General features: G+C 62.7%; 3 protein-coding genes across 4 annotated transcripts; 2 read left to right on the forward strand and 1 right to left on the reverse strand.

Moving 5' to 3' along the window:
• Positions 1–2,531: 2,531 nt before the first annotated feature.
• EIF1 (eukaryotic translation initiation factor 1) lies at positions 2,532–3,874 on the forward strand. The gene is made up of 4 exons (XM_064174400.1): positions 2,532–2,707; positions 2,952–3,115; positions 3,306–3,407; positions 3,657–3,874. Exons 1-4 carry the CDS (start codon positions 2,677–2,679, stop codon positions 3,699–3,701), a joined length of 342 nt encoding a protein of 113 aa, XP_064030470.1. The 5' UTR covers positions 2,532–2,676; the 3' UTR covers positions 3,702–3,874.
• A 2,979-nt stretch (positions 3,875–6,853) lies between these two features.
• LOC135191802 (gastrin/cholecystokinin-like peptide) lies at positions 6,854–7,881 on the forward strand. Its single transcript, XM_064174401.1, has 3 exons — positions 6,854–6,883; positions 7,297–7,482; positions 7,588–7,881. The coding sequence occupies exons 2-3, from the start codon at positions 7,299–7,301 to the stop codon at positions 7,704–7,706; spliced, it is 303 nt and encodes a 100-aa protein (XP_064030471.1). The 5' UTR covers positions 6,854–6,883; positions 7,297–7,298; the 3' UTR covers positions 7,707–7,881.
• Positions 7,882–7,908: 27 nt separating this feature from the next.
• Positions 7,909–15,218, reverse strand: HAP1 (huntingtin associated protein 1). 2 transcript variants are annotated; one of them, XM_064174291.1, is made up of 15 exons: positions 15,008–15,216; positions 12,985–13,061; positions 12,712–12,828; positions 12,500–12,600; positions 12,265–12,373; positions 12,051–12,129; positions 11,836–11,966; positions 11,684–11,758; positions 11,440–11,577; positions 11,287–11,354; positions 11,028–11,195; positions 10,498–10,823; positions 10,181–10,399; positions 9,619–9,721; positions 7,909–8,933 (listed from the first exon to the last, which is right to left on the reverse strand). In XM_064174291.1, the coding sequence occupies exons 1-15, from the start codon at positions 15,102–15,104 to the stop codon at positions 8,543–8,545; spliced, it is 2,199 nt and encodes a 732-aa protein (XP_064030361.1). In that variant the 5' UTR covers positions 15,105–15,216; the 3' UTR covers positions 7,909–8,542. The 2 variants fall into 2 exon arrangements, with proteins under 2 accessions (XP_064030361.1, XP_064030362.1); XM_064174292.1 differs by lacking the exon at positions 9,619–9,721 and having other exon boundaries at positions 8,688–8,933; positions 15,008–15,218.
• Positions 15,219–16,894: the final 1,676 nt, after the last annotated feature.

A 16,894-nucleotide genomic window follows, 5' to 3' on the forward strand; every position in this document is an offset into this window, starting at 1 on the left:
ACACTGAGAGATTGACTCCCCAGGGCGTCCTGTGCACCCTGGCACAGCCTTGTGCCCAGTCTGCACAATAGCAGCCGTGAGACAGGAGGTACCAAGGACTCTGCTCAAGTGCTTAGCATCGAACAGGACGAGCAGTTCCCCTGCTGCAGCGAGGGCTTTGAACTGCCTCCAGCTGAATGCCAGGGTGTCAATCTCTGGCTGCTACTCTGCTGCCCACAGACCTCACCACGCAGCACTAAAGATGGTTCCTGTTCTGGGAGAGAAGCAAAATGTGATCAGAAGTGAGGAGAGGGAGAGAGAGAGAGAGAGAGAGGGAAGCCATCTGCTTGCTGCTGACAGTCATGGTGCAAATTCACATTCTGGTGAGCGCTGAAGGCAGTTGCCCAGCTGCTCTGCCACAGACAGGCACACACGAGTGGCAGAGGCTTCAGGAACAGCAGAGACACTGAAACACAGCGACCCCAATGACTCCTTCCACCTAGGGCATGACAAACAATTTGCCTTTACCTGAACTAAAAGCCCCAAGAATGAAGCAACCTCCAACCCGTGCAACAACCCCCAACCCATGCAGCAGCTGCCAGGCCCCGCAGATGGCAGCACCCCCAGGTGCCAGTCAAGTCAAAATTAGAGCATGGCAGAGATGTCTCCCAAAGCAGGGCCCAGACACCTACACATCAAGAGCTGCAGCCACAGGAGAGCTGCAGAGGGACGATGAACTCTGGGATAAAGGATTCACAGCCCAACAGATGCCACTCAGCAGGACCACACCTCCCTGGTACTGCCATTCCTGCTCTGCCCAGCTCCCAGAGGACAGCTGAGGCTCGGGCAGGGTCCACACAGCTCTTAACCCTATTAACTGTGCAGGAGATTTGCTGCTTTCTTGTATCTGGGGGCTGTGTATTGTAAGCACTTGTAACCCTGAGCTGGGGGTGATGATGTTCACCTGCCAGCAGCCCCCAGTGCTGTGCTGGGCTGGGAGGCTCTCATCAGCTTGTGAGGGAGGTTTAGCTCCACAGCAGGCACCAGGAAAGCCACAAATTGCCTTTTTTAGCAGCCCAGACTGAACACCAAGACCCAGGCTCCCGGCTCCTAAATTAGGACCTGGAAGCAGGATTAAACACACCTGGGGTTGAAGCATGGCCAGTGCCAGCCACACTGGCAGCAGCCATCCAGAACAGAGCAAAGGGACTGAGCTGACCCCCCAGGGAGGGCTGAAGCCTGCCAAGGTCTGTCAGAGCTGAAATGCAGCAAGTCAGAGGCCATTTATTTCACAGGTCTGAAAGGAAAATCTTCCTTTGCTGGGTGCTACCTTCAGCACTTCACCTTGGCATCGAAGAGCCCCCAGGCCCTCTCTCAAGAACATTTTGTCCTCAGAGCATCTCCCTGCCAAGCAGCCCTGGGAAAGGAGCACAGAAGCCTCATTTCTGCCTGCATATGGCTCTGTACTTGCTTCCAGCGTGGCTGCCATCACGGTGACGGATGAGTGACAAATGTGCACCCATGGGCAAGCTCCCAGCCTGCCTCTGAGTCTTCTCAGCCTGCAGCTTGCAGAGAAAGCAACCCCAAAGCGCCCACGGTGGAGCAGCTGGGGGGCAGAGAGCGGGTAAATGGGGCAGTGCTGGGTTCAGGAGGGCTGAGGGCCACATGGGGGCACACTGCAGAGGTGCCACCCCAGGCTGACAGCGTGGGGCACTGCTGGGAAGTGGGCTGTGAGCAGACACAGAAGCCTGGGCACTGTCCGTGGGATCAGGGCCGGGGCAGCAGGCACCTCCAGCGCCCCGCGGGCCACAGGGACAGCTCTGTTCAGCCTCCTTGCAGCTTTCGGCGCCCACGCCACACGGACACGAATGCCGTGGGGATGTGGCTGACCAAACCGCACCTCGCTGCTGCCGGTTCCCAACCCCGCGTCCATCCGGGGGGGCCTGCAGCCGCTCACCGCGGGCGGACAAAGCCGGGCTGTGGCTTGCAGGGTTGGCGAGGGCACAGCGCAGGCCTGGCAGCATGGTTGTCTCGGCACCACTGCACCGGGGGTCCCGTCCCACCCAAAGGTCGTGCCTCCGCCAGCGCCTCGTTCTTCCCGTGCATCCCGCCCTGCATCCGGCTTGTGTTACACACCGCGGGGGACCGGGCCCCGCAGCGCGGCCAGCCCGCGGCCGGGCCCAGCGAACCGCTGAAGGGGAAAGAGGCTGCGGGCGAGACCGCAGGGGCAGCGAGAGAGGAGCGGGGGCGCGGAGCCGGGGGCGGGCGCGGAGCCGGGGGCGGGCGCGGCCCCGCAGGGCCCCCCGAGGCGCGGGCACGGCGCGGCCCAGCCCCCGCCGGCTGCGGCTGCACTGCGCAGGCGCCGCCCCGCGCGACACCAGCCCCCCCCGCCCCGGGCCGCCCCCGCGCATGCGCCCGCTGCCTCTCGCGCCAGCCGGGTGCGGCCGCGCTCGCCCCTGCGTCGTGACGTCCCCGCTCAGCAGCCAATCGCCGCCCTCGCTTCCCGTGCGTGCTGGCGTCACAGGGGGCCGTATATAAGCGGTCGGCGCCAGTCCCGCCCCCCTGACAGCGTCTGGAGCCGCCGCCGCGAGAGCATCCCTCCGCCGAGAGCCGCTCCCGCCGCCGCCGCCACCCCGCCGCCGCCTCCGACACCGCTCCGCCGCCGCCGCCTCCGCCGAGGGAAGGGAAGCGTATCGTATGTCCGCTATCCAGAACCTCCAACCCTTCGGTGAGGCCCTTTGTGCGACGGCGGCGGCGGCGGGGCCGGGCCGGGGCCGCGGGGGGGGGGAGCGGCCTGAGCGCCCCGCCCCGCCCTGGCCCCGCCCCGTGGCGCAGTTGCTATTCCCGGGGCCTGTTGCGTCAGCCGCGAGCGGAGGGGGTGGGGCTGAGGGGGGCGGGCTCTGTGCGTGACGGGCGGGTGGGCTGGCCAATGGGCGGCACGGCGGGCAAGGCCTGAAGGGCGCTTTCCGCAGACCCCTTTGCTGATGCAAGTAAGGGTGATGACCTGCTCCCTGCCGGCACTGAGGACTACATCCATATAAGGATCCAGCAGCGGAACGGCAGGAAGACCCTCACCACAGTCCAGGGCATCGCGGATGATTACGATAAAAAGAAACTGGTAAAGGCCTTCAAAAAGGTGAGTGCTGGAGTGGGACACGCACCGGGGCTGACTGAGGAGCTGGGCTCTAGATCCTGCCTGTGGGCACCACGGAGCCTACCCAGCTGAGCCACTGCACCTGCCTGTGTGGGCGGTGGAAGCAAGGGTAGCAGGGGGTGTTTGCGACAGTGTTGGGGTGGTGCTGAGGAGGCTTTTCTCTCCATCACAGAAATTTGCCTGCAATGGTACTGTGATTGAGCACCCCGAGTATGGAGAAGTGATTCAGTTGCAAGGTGACCAGCGCAAGAACATATGCCAGTTCCTCGTAGAGGTAGGAGACCTGCAGTCTGCCGTGTGTGTGAGCTAAGCTGAACAGAAGGCTTCATGTTAATAAATCCTGGGGTAGAGGAGCAGGCAGAGGGAAGAAGCTCTGCTCTTGAACTTCTTGGTTGAGGCTTTGCCCTTGCGGCCTGATCCCCACCCTGCACTTGAAAGGGGAGCAGAAATGGGACAGCATCTATGGAGGTGTGCGGGGGCCTGGGCTGCGATGCGCTCTGAGGAGTCTTTTTCTTCCTTGCAGATTGGACTGGCTAAAGACGACCAGCTGAAAGTCCATGGGTTTTAAGTGCCTGTGGGTCACTGAAGCTTTATGCAAGAAGATTTCCTTACCATGAAATTCCCACCTGTCCCTTGTCATAAGTTTAAAACCAGCTGGTTTGTGTAATGTAACAATCCTGGGTCCACTGCTGGCTCTGGACTGGTGTAATTCAGTGATGTAATAAACTGACACGAGCCCCATGCTGTCTGGTCTTGCTGTCCCTCATTTCACAGAGCTAACTCGGGCGGTGGGCATGCTCCAGCCTGAAGCCAAAAGTACCCAGATGTTCTCAGCTAAGCCAAGGGACTCAGCCTGCCAGTGCAGAGACTGCTCCTGGGTGCAGCTGCTCTCCCCGCTCCGGTGGACGGTCCCTGCTGCCCTGCCCACCCCACGCTACCAGGGCAGAGATGATGCCTCTGCGCTGGGTAGCGCTGGCTGCTGGTGCCAGAGGGATGTGGGGAAGCTTGTTTTTGAGTGAGAGCAGTGTCCGAAGAGTGACCTCGAGGTTGGCTGTCCCCAGGTGAGGCCTGGCAGGCACTGGTACCTTGTGAGCCCCGAGACACCAGGCTGGCACCAGGGGAAGAACCGTGGCCTTGATTTAAACTTGTGACAAGGGAGAGCTCTGGACTGGTGTAAGCAGTGTCAGTAGGTAGAGCCCCAGCCTGTGTGTGTGACTGGCAGCTGCTGCCCGATGCCCTGTGAAGTAACAAAGTTCTGGTTTCATTTTTAATGTTTTCTGTAATGTATTTAAAGTCTTATTTAAATAAAGATGGTTTCCAAAAGCATTGGCTTGGTGCAGTTGATTGCTTTCTGGAGCCCGAGGGCCCTTGTGAGCAGTGGCAGCAGTTGGTGCTGTGGGAGCCTGGTGGGACGTGGACACCCCAGGGCTCTGGGCGGTTCTGGGGAGCTCCCTGAGTGCTGCTGCCTGAGCAGCTGGTCAGTGGGTGGTGCTGAGTCACTCCTTGCCTGCAGTTATAACTCTGGGTCAGGGTCTTGTGGGCCCATTACAGCACCTCTGTTTCTACAGACACCAATGGGATGCAGGTTCTGCCCCAGGCTGAGCTGAGAGGCTCTTTCTGAGCCCCTCAACAAGCAAGAGCAAAGTTGCCTGAGATGAAACGTCCCAGTTGAGAGCAGCTCTGCCCATGGGGGCTGGCAAATGCCTTCTGCAGGAGAGCAACTCGGAATGCACCAGGACCTGTCAGGAGTTCCCCTCTGCAGGGCCTCAGCTGTGCTTTGCAGGCTCTCAGTGGGAGCTGCTGGGGCAGCTGCTGCTGGCAGCTCTCTCAACAGGGTCGTTTGCTCCCTCCTGCAGCCATCCTGCTTTTCCACCTCTTTCCTCAGGCCACAGTGCTCCGTTTGCTGCCATCCTGGGAGACTTTGCTCTTGGAAAACCAAATTGCTGCAATTATGCAAAGCAGCTTCCAGAACTCTGAGCACCTCCAGCCCTTCCTGGGTGCACTGAGGACACTGGTGACCTCCAGCCCTGCCAGTGTCGGCCTGGAGCTCCAGACCCAGCAGCACACAGCCCAGGGATGCTCCAGGCTTGGCCTTTCCCAACTTCCCTCAGCCCACCCTGCCCCAGAAGGGAGCAGGCTGCAAACCTGCGTCAAGGAGTGGCCGAGCCCAAGGCTGAAGGAAGTGTCCCCATGGTGTCCCCCATCACCCTGTCGGCTCATTTGGCCCTGATTGAGCCATTAAAAGGCAAAAATTGCAGAACAATTTGTTTGTTCCTTGTGAGAATTGCTCCATGGAGCAATGGATCAATGGCCACAGGGTACAAGAGGGACCCATCCAAAGCCCATTAGTTTTGGAGATGTTTGAGGAGCATTGACACCTCTTGTGTGAACATGGATGGGCACAGGCTGGCAGCAGCATGTGCCCAGCTGTGCCACATCACTGATGGGTGTTATTGAAGGAGGAAGCCAAATGTTCTCTGCAAATAGCAGAGGGTAAACATGGGCACGAGGACCTGTCAATACTGCAGGGAAAGGCTGGTGGGGACAGATGGGGGTACTGGGGGCACAGCAACTGATGTCATTTGCCTGGAGCTGAGCAAGGCCTCTGACACTGTCCCGCACCACATCCTGCTCTCCAAGCTAGTGACACATGGGTTTGAGGAGTGGACCACTGGATGGATACAGAACTGGCTTGATGGCTGCACCCAAAGAGTGGCTGTCAATGACTCCATGGCCAAGTGCAGGCCAGGGACAAGTGGAATCCCTCAGGGATCATCCCTGGGACCAGTCTTGTTCAACATCTTTGTGGGTGCCGTGGACAGAGGCTCTGAGTGCAACCTCAGCAGGTTTGCTGCCCACACCAAGCTGTGTGGTGCAGCAGCCAGGCTGGAGGGCAGGGATCCATCCAGAGGGACCTGGGCAGGCTGCAGAGGTGAGCACTGAAAGTTCTGGAGAAAAAGAGTAAAGCTCAGGTAGCTGAGGCCATATCCAGAGATGAACCACAGCTGGAGAGCCAGAGAAAGGGCTGGGCTGGAAGAGCCTGCCAAAGGTCACCCAGTTCAAACACCACCCCCCCAGCACTCAGCAGAGGCATCTCCACTAGAGCAGGTTGCTCAGAGCCTTGTCCAGCCTGAACTTGAATATCTCTGGGGTTGGGGCCTCAAACAGTCCCTCTGCAGCCTTCTTGTATCCCACATCAGGCACTGGCAGGCTGCTCTAAGGTCCCCCTGGAGCCTTCCCTTTTCCAGGCTGAACACCTCCAACTTTCCCATCCTGTCCTCACAGCAGAGCTGCTCCAGCCCCCTGACCATCTTGGTGGCCTCCTCTGGACCTGCTCCATCAGGTCCCTGTCCTTTCTGGGTACAGCAGTGCAGTTGAGGTCTCAGCAAAGCAGAGCAGAGGGGCAGGATCTCTTCTCCCCATCTCTGTCCACGCTGCTTTGGGTGCAGCCCAGGCTGTAAGACCTGCACAGACGCACAGCTGTGTGCTTTCAGTGAGCTCTGTGTGTACCTTGAGCAGAGGGGGTGCAAACAAGACAACTGCAGGCAGAGCCAACTGCCCCACCGGGGCTCCAGCTGTCTGTGTGCCCACGTATGCCCACATGTCCATGCACAAACCTCCACCTGCTGCGGGTGGCTGCGGAGCCGCCCCCGGGGTGTGGCACCCACAGCACTGCCTTTAAAAGCAGGAGCAGACTGGGGATGCCCAGGACTGAGCCACCCAGCACCCGCCGAGCCCCGGAGCCTGCAGGTGAGTCCCCGTGGGGCTGCAGGGAGAGAGGGATGGAGAAGATCTGGGGAGCAGACAGGAGGGATGGAGGGGACTTGGGGACTGGCAGTGCCCAGGGGACCAGCACCTTCCTCGAGCTCAAGGAGCAGCTGGGCAATGCCCTTAGTCCTAGGGTTAGTTTTAGGCAGTCCTGCAGCTGGACTGGATGGTCCCTGCAGATCCCACTCAGCTTGGTTCCAGGGGACTTGGGGACCAGCCAGGAGAGAGGGCTGGAGAAGAGCCCGTGGGTGGGACAGTGAGGACCTGAGGAGTGGCCATGCCCTGGGGACAATCACCCTGCTGCCCACGCGGGTCACTGCTGGCTGGCACAGGCTGTGTGTCCCAGGTTGGGTGCCCACAGCCCCTCCACTCCCTTCCCCACTCACTCTCTGCAGCCATGAAGATGAAGATGTGCTTCGGCCTCCTCCTTGCCCTGCTGGCAACCACTTGCCTGTGCCGGCCCGCGGCTGAGGCACCAGCTGCAGCGGGGGACCCTCGCCAGCCCCCCCCCAGCCTGGTCCGACGCGACTGGTCCCAGGTCCTGTCGCAGAAGCATCGATTCCAGCCCCACATCTTCACAGGTACCGAGAGGCGCCGGGTGGGCGGCCTCGGGGGGCTCCATAGGGCACAGCCTGTGCCAGCCCCCAGCCCGGGGCAGCGCTGACCTTCTGCCCTTGTCCCGCCAGAGCTGGGTGACCACAAGGGCTACGGGGACGAGAGGACAGAGGCCCTGTACGACCACTACTACCCTGCCTGGATGGACTTCGGCCGCCGCAGCGCGGAGGACTCCGGGGATGCTGCGTAGGCTCTGGGCTGGCAGGCAGCACGCTCGGGGCATGGCTCCTCCTGCAATAAAGCTTGGGCACTACGGCTGCTGCTGCTCGCTCTTTGCTGGGGCAGGGGGGGAAGCAGGCAGGTGGGATTTGCCCCCAGCCCCACCATGGAGTGCAGGGCAAAGACTCAGCAGTGCCCAACCCAGCGAGCAGAGGCAGACATGGCACAGGAGCTGCTTTGTGACTTCACATTTATTTGACAGGAGACAGGGCATGGCCTGGGGGGAGTGGGACAGCCCAGGAGCAACATCTGCACCCCAAGGAGCACCCCCTGCAGACGTGCTCCGAGCCACAGGTGCTGCTACTACTGCTATTAAGTGGGAAGGAAAGAGTCTAAAGCCATCATCCCTTCTAAAAACAGCCCAGATGCCCTCGCAGGGCTCCAGCCTGGGGCAGGGGAGGGCTCATCCTGGTGTCTGTCCCCTCCCCTGGCCTCAGCACCACCTATTGCTGCAGCAGCCTGCAACGCCCTGAAGGGCCAAGCTGCTCTTCAGCCAGGCTCAGCAGAAGCAGGAACAGTTTTTATTGCCAGCAGACGGCTCCTGGGAGGGGTCCACAGCCGAGGAGCAGCAGCCCCCAGCTGGTTCCCTGGAGCCCCGGCTGTCACCCCACGCTGGTCCCTGCACATTGAGCAGCACGCTGGGTGCCTGTGGCACTCCAGGGTTGTGTCCTTGCACGTTGAGGATGCGGTCAGGTCCTGGGGCCCCATCGGGAGCCGAGGCTGAAGGCCTGGCCCGTCTTCATTTCCCCGTGGCCGGGCAATGAAGAGGTTGTGTCTCATCCCGAGCTTGTGTCCTCTGCAGCCCTATCAGGTCGGTGCTGCCCTGCGCTGCCCCCGGCTGTAGGACGCCTCCCCTCTGGCCACCACCTTGTCCAGCCCCAGGCGCCGCAGCTTCTCCACCAGGTTCAAGCTGAAGATGCTGCTCCTGGGTGGGGGTGGATCTTGCCCCCCGGGCTCAGGGAAGGGCTGGGTGTCAGCATGCTGGGAGTGCTGGGGGGGGAGCAGGGGAGCCCACCATGACTCAGTCCCTGGCACCGAGGCGGTGATGTCCCGCAGCAGCAGAAGCCTGATGAGTCCCATGGGGGTGATGGGGGGTCCGGGGCCAGGTGCCAGCACGGGGGAAGACGACTCTGGTGAGAGGCTGCCAAGGCTCAGCCCCGCAAAGGGCCCACAAGAAGGCACGGCGGCGTTAGACAGACTGGAGGGAGAGAGCAGAGAGGGGTTTCAGCTGCAGGGGCTGGTCCTCAGGCAGAGCAGGTCCCCGTTCCTCCTTCCTACACATTCACCTAACGAGCCTCAAGGCACAGGAGACCCTCAACTGCCTGCTCCAAAACTCATGGCATGGTGCTGGGGGGTGGTGGGGGAGGTGCAGCCATGCCCCCCACAGCTTGCAGGCAGGCAGGAAGTAGCTGCTGCTGCAGAAGCTTTTGCAGACATGCAGGGTTTTGTCTAACAGTGCACAGTGAACTCCAGCTCACACCAACCCTCCACAGCCTCCGAGGGGCTCATTAGGGGTAGCAGCAGTTGCTTGTTAATTAAGGGGTCCTGGCAGCCAGGGTCAGGTCCTGGCTGATGCACAAAAGCCCAGGGAGAAGGAAAAAGTCACATCCGTGCTGCTGCCAGGACCAAGTGCTGCTGTCCCCTGGAATCTGTTGCCTTCCAAGATGGCCCCAACCTTACCCCCACCCCAGGCAAGCTTCTCACCCCCTCAGGGTGCTGCAGAAGGCAGGGACTGGTCCCAGCCTCCCAGGGGGATGCACAATCCCGGGAACAATTTTGGGGACATCTCAAGAGTCCGATGCAGTTCTCAGGTGAGGAGGGTTGGGGGGGGCTGGAGGGGCTGGGGTAGTGGTGCAGGCAGTGGGGAGGGCCACACACCTTACCTGGGTGTCACCATGGTGATCTCAGAGGTAGGGTGGAGGATGTGGCAGGTAGTGAAGGTGTAGGTAGACAGGGTCTGGGGAAGGTTGTTAACAGAGAGGAACACTGGAAGGGACAGGAGACACTGGGTTAATGGGGAGGGGGGAGCATGACACAGGCAGAGAGTAGGGCCCTGGGCAGGCAGGAGAGCCAAAGCTAGGCTGTTAGCTGCCCCCCCCCCAGCAGAAAGCTGAGTGCAAGGGGCACATCTCCAGCAGCATTTGGATCTGGGGCTTGCTCAGAGGAGGGGGCTGCAAGCACAAGCAGAGACAGAAGCTGATGCTTCTCCCAGAGCTGCCCCTTGCACAGGCCTGGGCTGCAGTGGGGGCACAGCATCAAGGGGGTGAGGGCTGCAGAACAGCCTCTGCACTGCTGCAGATGAAGCATTCCCACGGGGGTGGATGGGTGGCAGGGACAAGCTGCTGCAAGAGGAGAGAGCACAGGAGGGTGCGAGGGGCAGCCGGGGCAGGAAGGCAGAGGCGTCCTGAGGGGCATGTCCCCTCCGTCCCCTCCCCCCGCGCTCACCCCCGGGGCGCTCCTTGGCTTTGGCAGGTGTTGAGGTAGGCAGCAGCTGGAAGGAGCTGGCCTCCACATCGTCCTCCTCCAGGTCATTGAGGCTGTAGACCTCCTCCAGGTCAATGTCCAATTGCCTGAAGTCTTTGGTGAGCACCCCAGGACGGGGCACCAGGATCCCACCCAGGTTGGGCTGTGCCAGCTGCTGCCAGTGGTGGAGTGTCACAGAGCCTGAGCAGGGAGACACAGCCAGAGGGACTCAGATGGTGCCACGGTACCCTCCTGGCACCTCCGGCTCTGTCCACCAGGCAGCCCCCTCCAGCCCTCACCTTCCAGGGGCTTCACGATCTGCAGCTTGTCAGGCAGGTAGGTGAGGGAGCCGAGGGAGAAGCCGGAGCCGGTGGTGAGCTCCGAGCCCGCTGAGTAGTTGGTGCCGGTGGAGACGACGCTGTCGCTGGGGGTGAGGACGCCGCTGGAGCCCTCCCCGTCCCCGTCCCCCAGCCGCCAGAGTTTGCGCTCCCGCTCGGCCTCGAAGAAGGAGCCGGGGCCGTGCTCCTCGGCATGGCTCTGCTGCCGCACCGACAGCCGCTGCACCGCCGCCTCCAGGTCCTGCCTGCCGGGGGCCGCCCGGGGCTGCTCTCTGTCCCCCTCGCCCCTGCCAACATCGCAGCGTTAGGGTGCTGGGGCCATGGTCCTGCAGCAGACCCTCGCATGCCGAGACAGACCCCAGCCAGCAGCAGGCTCCAGCCACACCTGCACCCTCCTGCCCCATCGGTTCGCCCCGAGGTGACCAACACCTCACCAAGAGCTCCTGCGCGGCTCTGTCCCACCCGGCCGCAGCCCCTCCCGCAGCACTCACTGGGCGCCCTCCGAGCCGGAGCAGGTGGTCTGGGGGGTGCTGGCGCCTTCGGAGGGAGCTGCTGACAGCTGCTTGGAGCTCAGCGTGCCCTGGGGAGACTGAGAGCAGGACCTGGCTTTGGCCGCCTGGTTCACAGCTTTCACGGTCTCGAAGACTTTCCTGTAGCTCCTGCGGGCAGGAAGCAGGCAGGGGTGGGCCCTCGAGCCAGCCCCCGGGCTCCTCTCGACGCCCAGCACAAGACACCGACGCCGGCACTCACTTGTAGTCTGAGGAGGAGCTGTCTGCCCTCTTCCTCATCATGCCCTTGATTTCAGCCGCCAGCGAGTCCTGGAGGTGCAGGGAGACTCAGTGTCAGCAGAGGGAAGAGCAGAGCCCCCCCACCCCCACCCCGGCACTGCCCACCGCTGCTCACCACGGGCAGGATGCTGGGCGAGCCGTAGCGGCTGACGGTGCTGTTGGGCAGGCTGCGGCTGCGCAGGCTCTTGACCTCCTCCCGGGCCTCCTGCAGCATTCCACCGCACTCCGCATACTTCTCCTGCAGGTCCCGCAGCTGCGGGCACAGGCACAGCTCGGGTACGGCCCCCAGCAGCAGGCCAGGACCCCCCCCCCACACACACACACAGTGGCACCCATGGCCAGGCCCGCCCTGGGCTCACCTCCATCCGGAGCTGCTGCTGCACCTCCTTCGCCACGGCCAGGTGCTGCTGGAGCTCCTCCACCTCCGAGCCGTACTGCGGGCAGGAGCGGGCAGGTCAGGGGGCTGTGCCCCACACCCCACGACTCCCTGGCACGGGCAGGGCACACTCACCGCACGGCACTTCTGTTGCAGCTCCACAACCTGCGCCAGGAGCTGGCTGATCTCCTCCTGCTGCCGCCCCATGTCCTCTGCCTTGCGTGCCAGCTCGTCGGACAGGTAAACCACCTGCTGGCTTGCTTCAGCTGAGGGAAGGCAAAGTCAGTCAGTGCCAGGACATGGTACCCCAGCCCCTGCAGTCACCCCACCACCACCCCAGCCCCACGTACAGAACTGCTCCACACAGTCAATCATCAGCTGCTGCTCCTGGTCCTCGTACTGAGAGGTCTTGGTTGCGATGCTGGTGGCCTAGAGGAGAGTGTTGGGGGACTGAGCACATTGGCAGGCACTCCAACCTCCCAGGGGGGCAGCTCAGGCCTCCTGGCAGCAAGCAAGGCAGAAGTGGGCCACGTGGGGGGTGTCCTGCCAGTCAGCTCTGCTCACCTCCATGCGAAGCTTCTGATTCTCCTCCTCCAAGCACTTGAGCTTCTGCTGCAAGGTGTCATACTGGAAGTACTGCTGCAAGGACAGCGACGACTCCTGCCGAGGCAGCCTGGGGACAGCAGGGAGGGTGCTGAGCAGGGGCTGGGGTACCATGTCCAGGTACCAGTGTGGGCAGGATGGGGCTTGTCCCCTGCCCAATCCCCCCAGCTCCCAGGAAGGAGGGACCCCCACTCACGGGGTGGAGGTGGTGGAGGTGGGCTCGTTCTCCTCCGTCGTGGTGGTGTAGAAGTGCAGCAGGTCGTCCCGCATGGAGACCTCATGGCGCAGCTGCGCGATCTGGGAGAAGGGGCATCAGGGCACAGCCAAGGGGCACCACAGACACCCACAGCCCCTGAGCCAGGGATGCAAGGGGGCAAGGCTAGGACTCTGTAACCCAGGGGCCATTACCTCCTCCTTGGCCAGCTCCAGCTGCTCCTCCAGGAGCTCGTTGCGCTCGGTCAGACTCCGATTCTGCTTCAGCAGGGACTGCCCAATGCGTGCTGCCAGCTCCAGGTCTCGCTCCTTCTGTAAGGGGCAGGTCTGCCTCAGCTGGGGACAGTCCCCTGCTCTGTCCCTACCTGCCCCAGCCCTCACCCACTGCTGCATCACCAGGGTCCCACTGGCCCCTAGTCCAGCCCTTGCAGCAGCTCGGGCTCACATGTGCAGAGGGCACCAGCATACCTCATCCAGCAGGTTGGTGACAGCATCGATGTCATGGTAGGTCTTGGTGATCCTGACCACACGCTCAGCACAGAGAACTGGGGGAGGGGAAAGGTGAAGGGTCATCCCCACACTGCAGAGGCACCAGCGTGGGGGGCTCTGCACTCTCCCCTCTCAGTCTCTTATCCCTTATCACTGCTTCTCTTCAACATTCCCCAGAGCTGCATGGCAGAAGGAATGTGATTGCTGTGGGTGGCACAAAGCTGCTGCACTCTGGTCACCAAAAAGGACTTTTGATCTGCTTGGCAGCACCAGCTGTGGTGCAGGGCCGGGATGCTGACAGCCACAACAGCAGCACAGGAAACTGGGTGCTCCCACCTCACCTCTGACTCTGCCCACACCTTGGGGCAGCACAAAAGATGTGGAGGTCCTCCCCTCGCTGCTCTAACCAACCCAGCCTAGACGTGGTACCAGTCCCAGCACAGGGCACAGATAGGAAGGAGGGATGGGGCAAGTCAGGCAGCAGAGATGGGATGGGAGGTGACATCTCCAGCAGGAAGCAGACTGGAGCTCCAGTGTAAATAGCGGTGGGTGGCACCATGCTGCGCCGGGCACGCAGGCGGCGTCCCCTCCAATCTGTCCCCAGCCCCCTCCTCCAGATCCCCCCCCCCCCCCCCCCCCCCCCCAAGACGCCAGCCTTGCCCTAGTTTCTGCCCGGAGACACCGGCCAAGGCAGAGCCCAGCGCATCCTCCCCGAATGCTGCTCCCTGCACCCGCCCCGATGCCCCTCCAGCTGCAGCAGCGACCCACGCTCAGCGCAGCAGGGCAGAGCTCGCTGCGGGCAGGTTGCCTCAGTAACAGGCAGCTACCAACGCCAACGCCACTCAACGCTGCGCATCGGGCTGGGCACCGGCCCTGCCTCCTCCCCGCCGCTATCTGGGTCTGTGGCAGAGAGAGGTGGCCCGAGGACGGGGATGTCTGTCCCCCCAGCACCCATCCTGCCAACTGCAGAAGCTGCCAGACAGCACTGGGCAAGCACCCAGATGGCAGCACAGAAGCCACGCAGCGATCGTGAAGCCCCATGCCCTGCCCTCACCCCCAGCCCTGCCTGCACTACACAGCTGCTCCCAGTGCCCCTGCCCAACGTTCAGCTGCCCCACGGGTGGCTGCCTCAGTTTCCCCTGGCAGAGCTCTGCTGGCTCAGAGTCTTGACCTGTGCCCCCCAGCTGTGCTCACGCCGGGCAGACAAAGTGGGTTAATGGGAAAGGCTCAGCCACACAAATCCCATTAGTGCCCAGCTGGGGTTGTGTAATGGGGGGAGGGTTGTCATGGTGATGCCCCCACTCACCACCCTAAACCCCATCCAGTCCCTTCTGCCCTGGGTCCTGGACCTGCACCCAACAGGCACGTAGCCCAATGGGCACGTCCGAGGGCAGAGGGTCCAAGCCCAGCCCCAAGCTGCTCCCTATGCCTCAACAGGACCTGCTCCCTGCAGGGGTTCCCAACTGGACCTTGTCAGCCCCTTGAGCTGTTAATTGGAAATAATTAGAGCATGAGCACCGTTACGGCTGGAGCGAGGCAGGCCCGGGAGACACTGGGGGCTGCGGCACTGGCAAACATGTAAACAACCTCCCCCCCACAACGGCCAGATCCGACACGGGGGGTGAGAGGACAGATTTCTAGGGGGGGAGGGGGGGCAGCTCACCAGCCCCATGGGTACGTGCAGACGTAGGAGGCAATATGAGGGGGGGTCTTCCACCCCCTCCTGCTGCTCCCCACCACCACTCAGCAGGGACAAGCCTCCCTGGGGTCAGGGTGACCTTGAGGGTCCCCAAGAGAGCCAAGGAGCAGCTCCCCTGGGATGGTGCACTGCAGGTAGGGGCTAAGGCTGGTCCAGAATGGGCCAGGGGGGAGGCTGCGGGTACTGCGTGGGACAGACTCCGGCTCCCCCCAACCCGCTCCGTTCCAGCCCGTCTCTGCGCACCCCGACCCTCCGCAGTCGCGTTTCCCGGTCCAGCACCAAGCAGGATCGGGCCGCCCTCACCTTCCTCCAGCTCCCGGGCGATGGGGTCGGCGCCGCCGCCCCGCTCCGCGTTCCCGTTCAGCTCATCATAAGCGGCAGGGCTGCTCCAGATCTCCATCGTAGCGAGCCCACCGGAGCCGCACCGAGTCGTGCTTGCTACGCCCAGCCCAGCCGATCGCTCCCGCCCCTATTTATAGGGTCGCCCGGTCTGCCAGCACCTGCCCGGGCGCGTCCCACCGGGGCCGGGACCGGGGGCTGGGGGCGGGACCGGGCGGGGGCGGAGGCGGTGGGACTGAGGGTGGGGGGGGGCGAAGGCTGCCCACTCGCTGCAGCTGCACGGCTCCCCGGAGCACCGTGGAGACGTGGTCCCCATCAGAGCATCCTGGAGGAATGTTCCAGACACCCTAGGACCAGGCTCATCGCTGGGGCAACCTGGGGACCGCTCAGGACATTCCGTCCTGGGGGAATGGTGTAGCTGGGCTCTGTATCCCACCCCCCAGGCTGTGGGCACAGAGAGGGGTCTGGGCACAGAGGTCTCCACGGATGGGGCTAACTGAGGGGTTGCTGGTCCCCCAGCAGCAGCTTTACAGGATTGAGCCCATGAGCCACACACAGACCTGGCTTCTGCCCTTCGGGAGGGACAAAAAGGGGGTTGGGGTCCTTTGGCCTAATCCCAGCCTATGGTCAGGGATTATGGCACAGCACAGCCCTTTGCCTGGCCAGTCTTGCTCCCTGGGTCCCCACCATCACTTAAAGCTCATCCCAAACCCTGCACCCACGGGTGCCCAGTGCAGTGCTGGGTTCTGTTGGGTCCTTGAGCCAGAAAAGGGCTTTTCCATCCCACTTCAACCTCTCCCTGTCATCTCCCCCCTACTCTGAGCAGGGGCTGCGATGAACCTGGCTCCACCATGCCCCACATACACCCAGGTCCCCCCAGCCACACTTGTGCAGAGGCAGCAGTGAAGGAGGAGAGCTGAATAAATGATGCTGTGCTGAATTATGGAGGAGCTGGCTGGCACGTAGCACGGGCCTGGCGGGCAGGAGGGCAGCAGGGCTGCCAGGACCCCACACCATGGTGAGCACGACGCTGGTAATGCCAAGGACCCCACACCATGGTGAGCACAAAACTGGTAATGCCAATGCTCTACTGCCTGCCCCCAGAGCCTGCCCTAGCACAGAACCATCAAGGCTGGGGCTGGAACTGTCCCCCACCATCCCTCACTGCCTGTGTTTGGCTGCAGGATGCCCACCCGCAGGACCTTGACCCAGCTCAGCTCCTGCTGTAACTGCTGGGACTCTCCTGGAGCTGGAGTCAGAGCCAGGTGCCCTCGATCCAGCCTCTTCCTTCTCCTTGCACGAGGGACAGCAGTGTGAGGGCAGGGACCCCAAGGGCACCAGTGTGGGTCCTGCCACAGACAGGCAGGAGCTGCTTCTTCCTAATCCCCTCACTGGGGATTTGCTCCCCCGGGCAGATCCCTGCACTGCTGCACAAGCAGATTACAGGGGGGGCTATTTCTGACGGCAGCTTAAGGGTTTGGGTGAAGGGGTGAGGCAGTGCCAGCCCCCTCCATGCCGCCACAGGCAGGTGGCTCCAGAGGCATGCGACGTGACCCGTGGAGCTGCTGTGGCCGAACACTGCTGTCCCCACGGGGTGGGGTGGGGATGCCCAGGGTCTTGCTGAGCCAGACAGGCCCAGTGGCACACAAATAGGGTCTGGGACTGAACCCCTCACACTGTGGCTGCAGGGTAGAGAGGTGCTGATAGCCTGGGGGGGCTGGACCCCACTGCATGCTGAGCTGGGAGGTGACAGCTGGGCAGAGGAGGCAGCAAGCACAGGCAGGGCTTTGTCCCCTGCCCAGCCTGTCACAGGCAGGGGTGTGGGAGTGAGACCAGCAGTAGGGCCAGGCC

This window comes from Pogoniulus pusillus, chromosome 40, assembly GCF_015220805.1.
Source record: "Pogoniulus pusillus isolate bPogPus1 chromosome 40, bPogPus1.pri, whole genome shotgun sequence".
NCBI lineage: Eukaryota > Metazoa > Chordata > Aves > Piciformes > Lybiidae > Pogoniulus > Pogoniulus pusillus.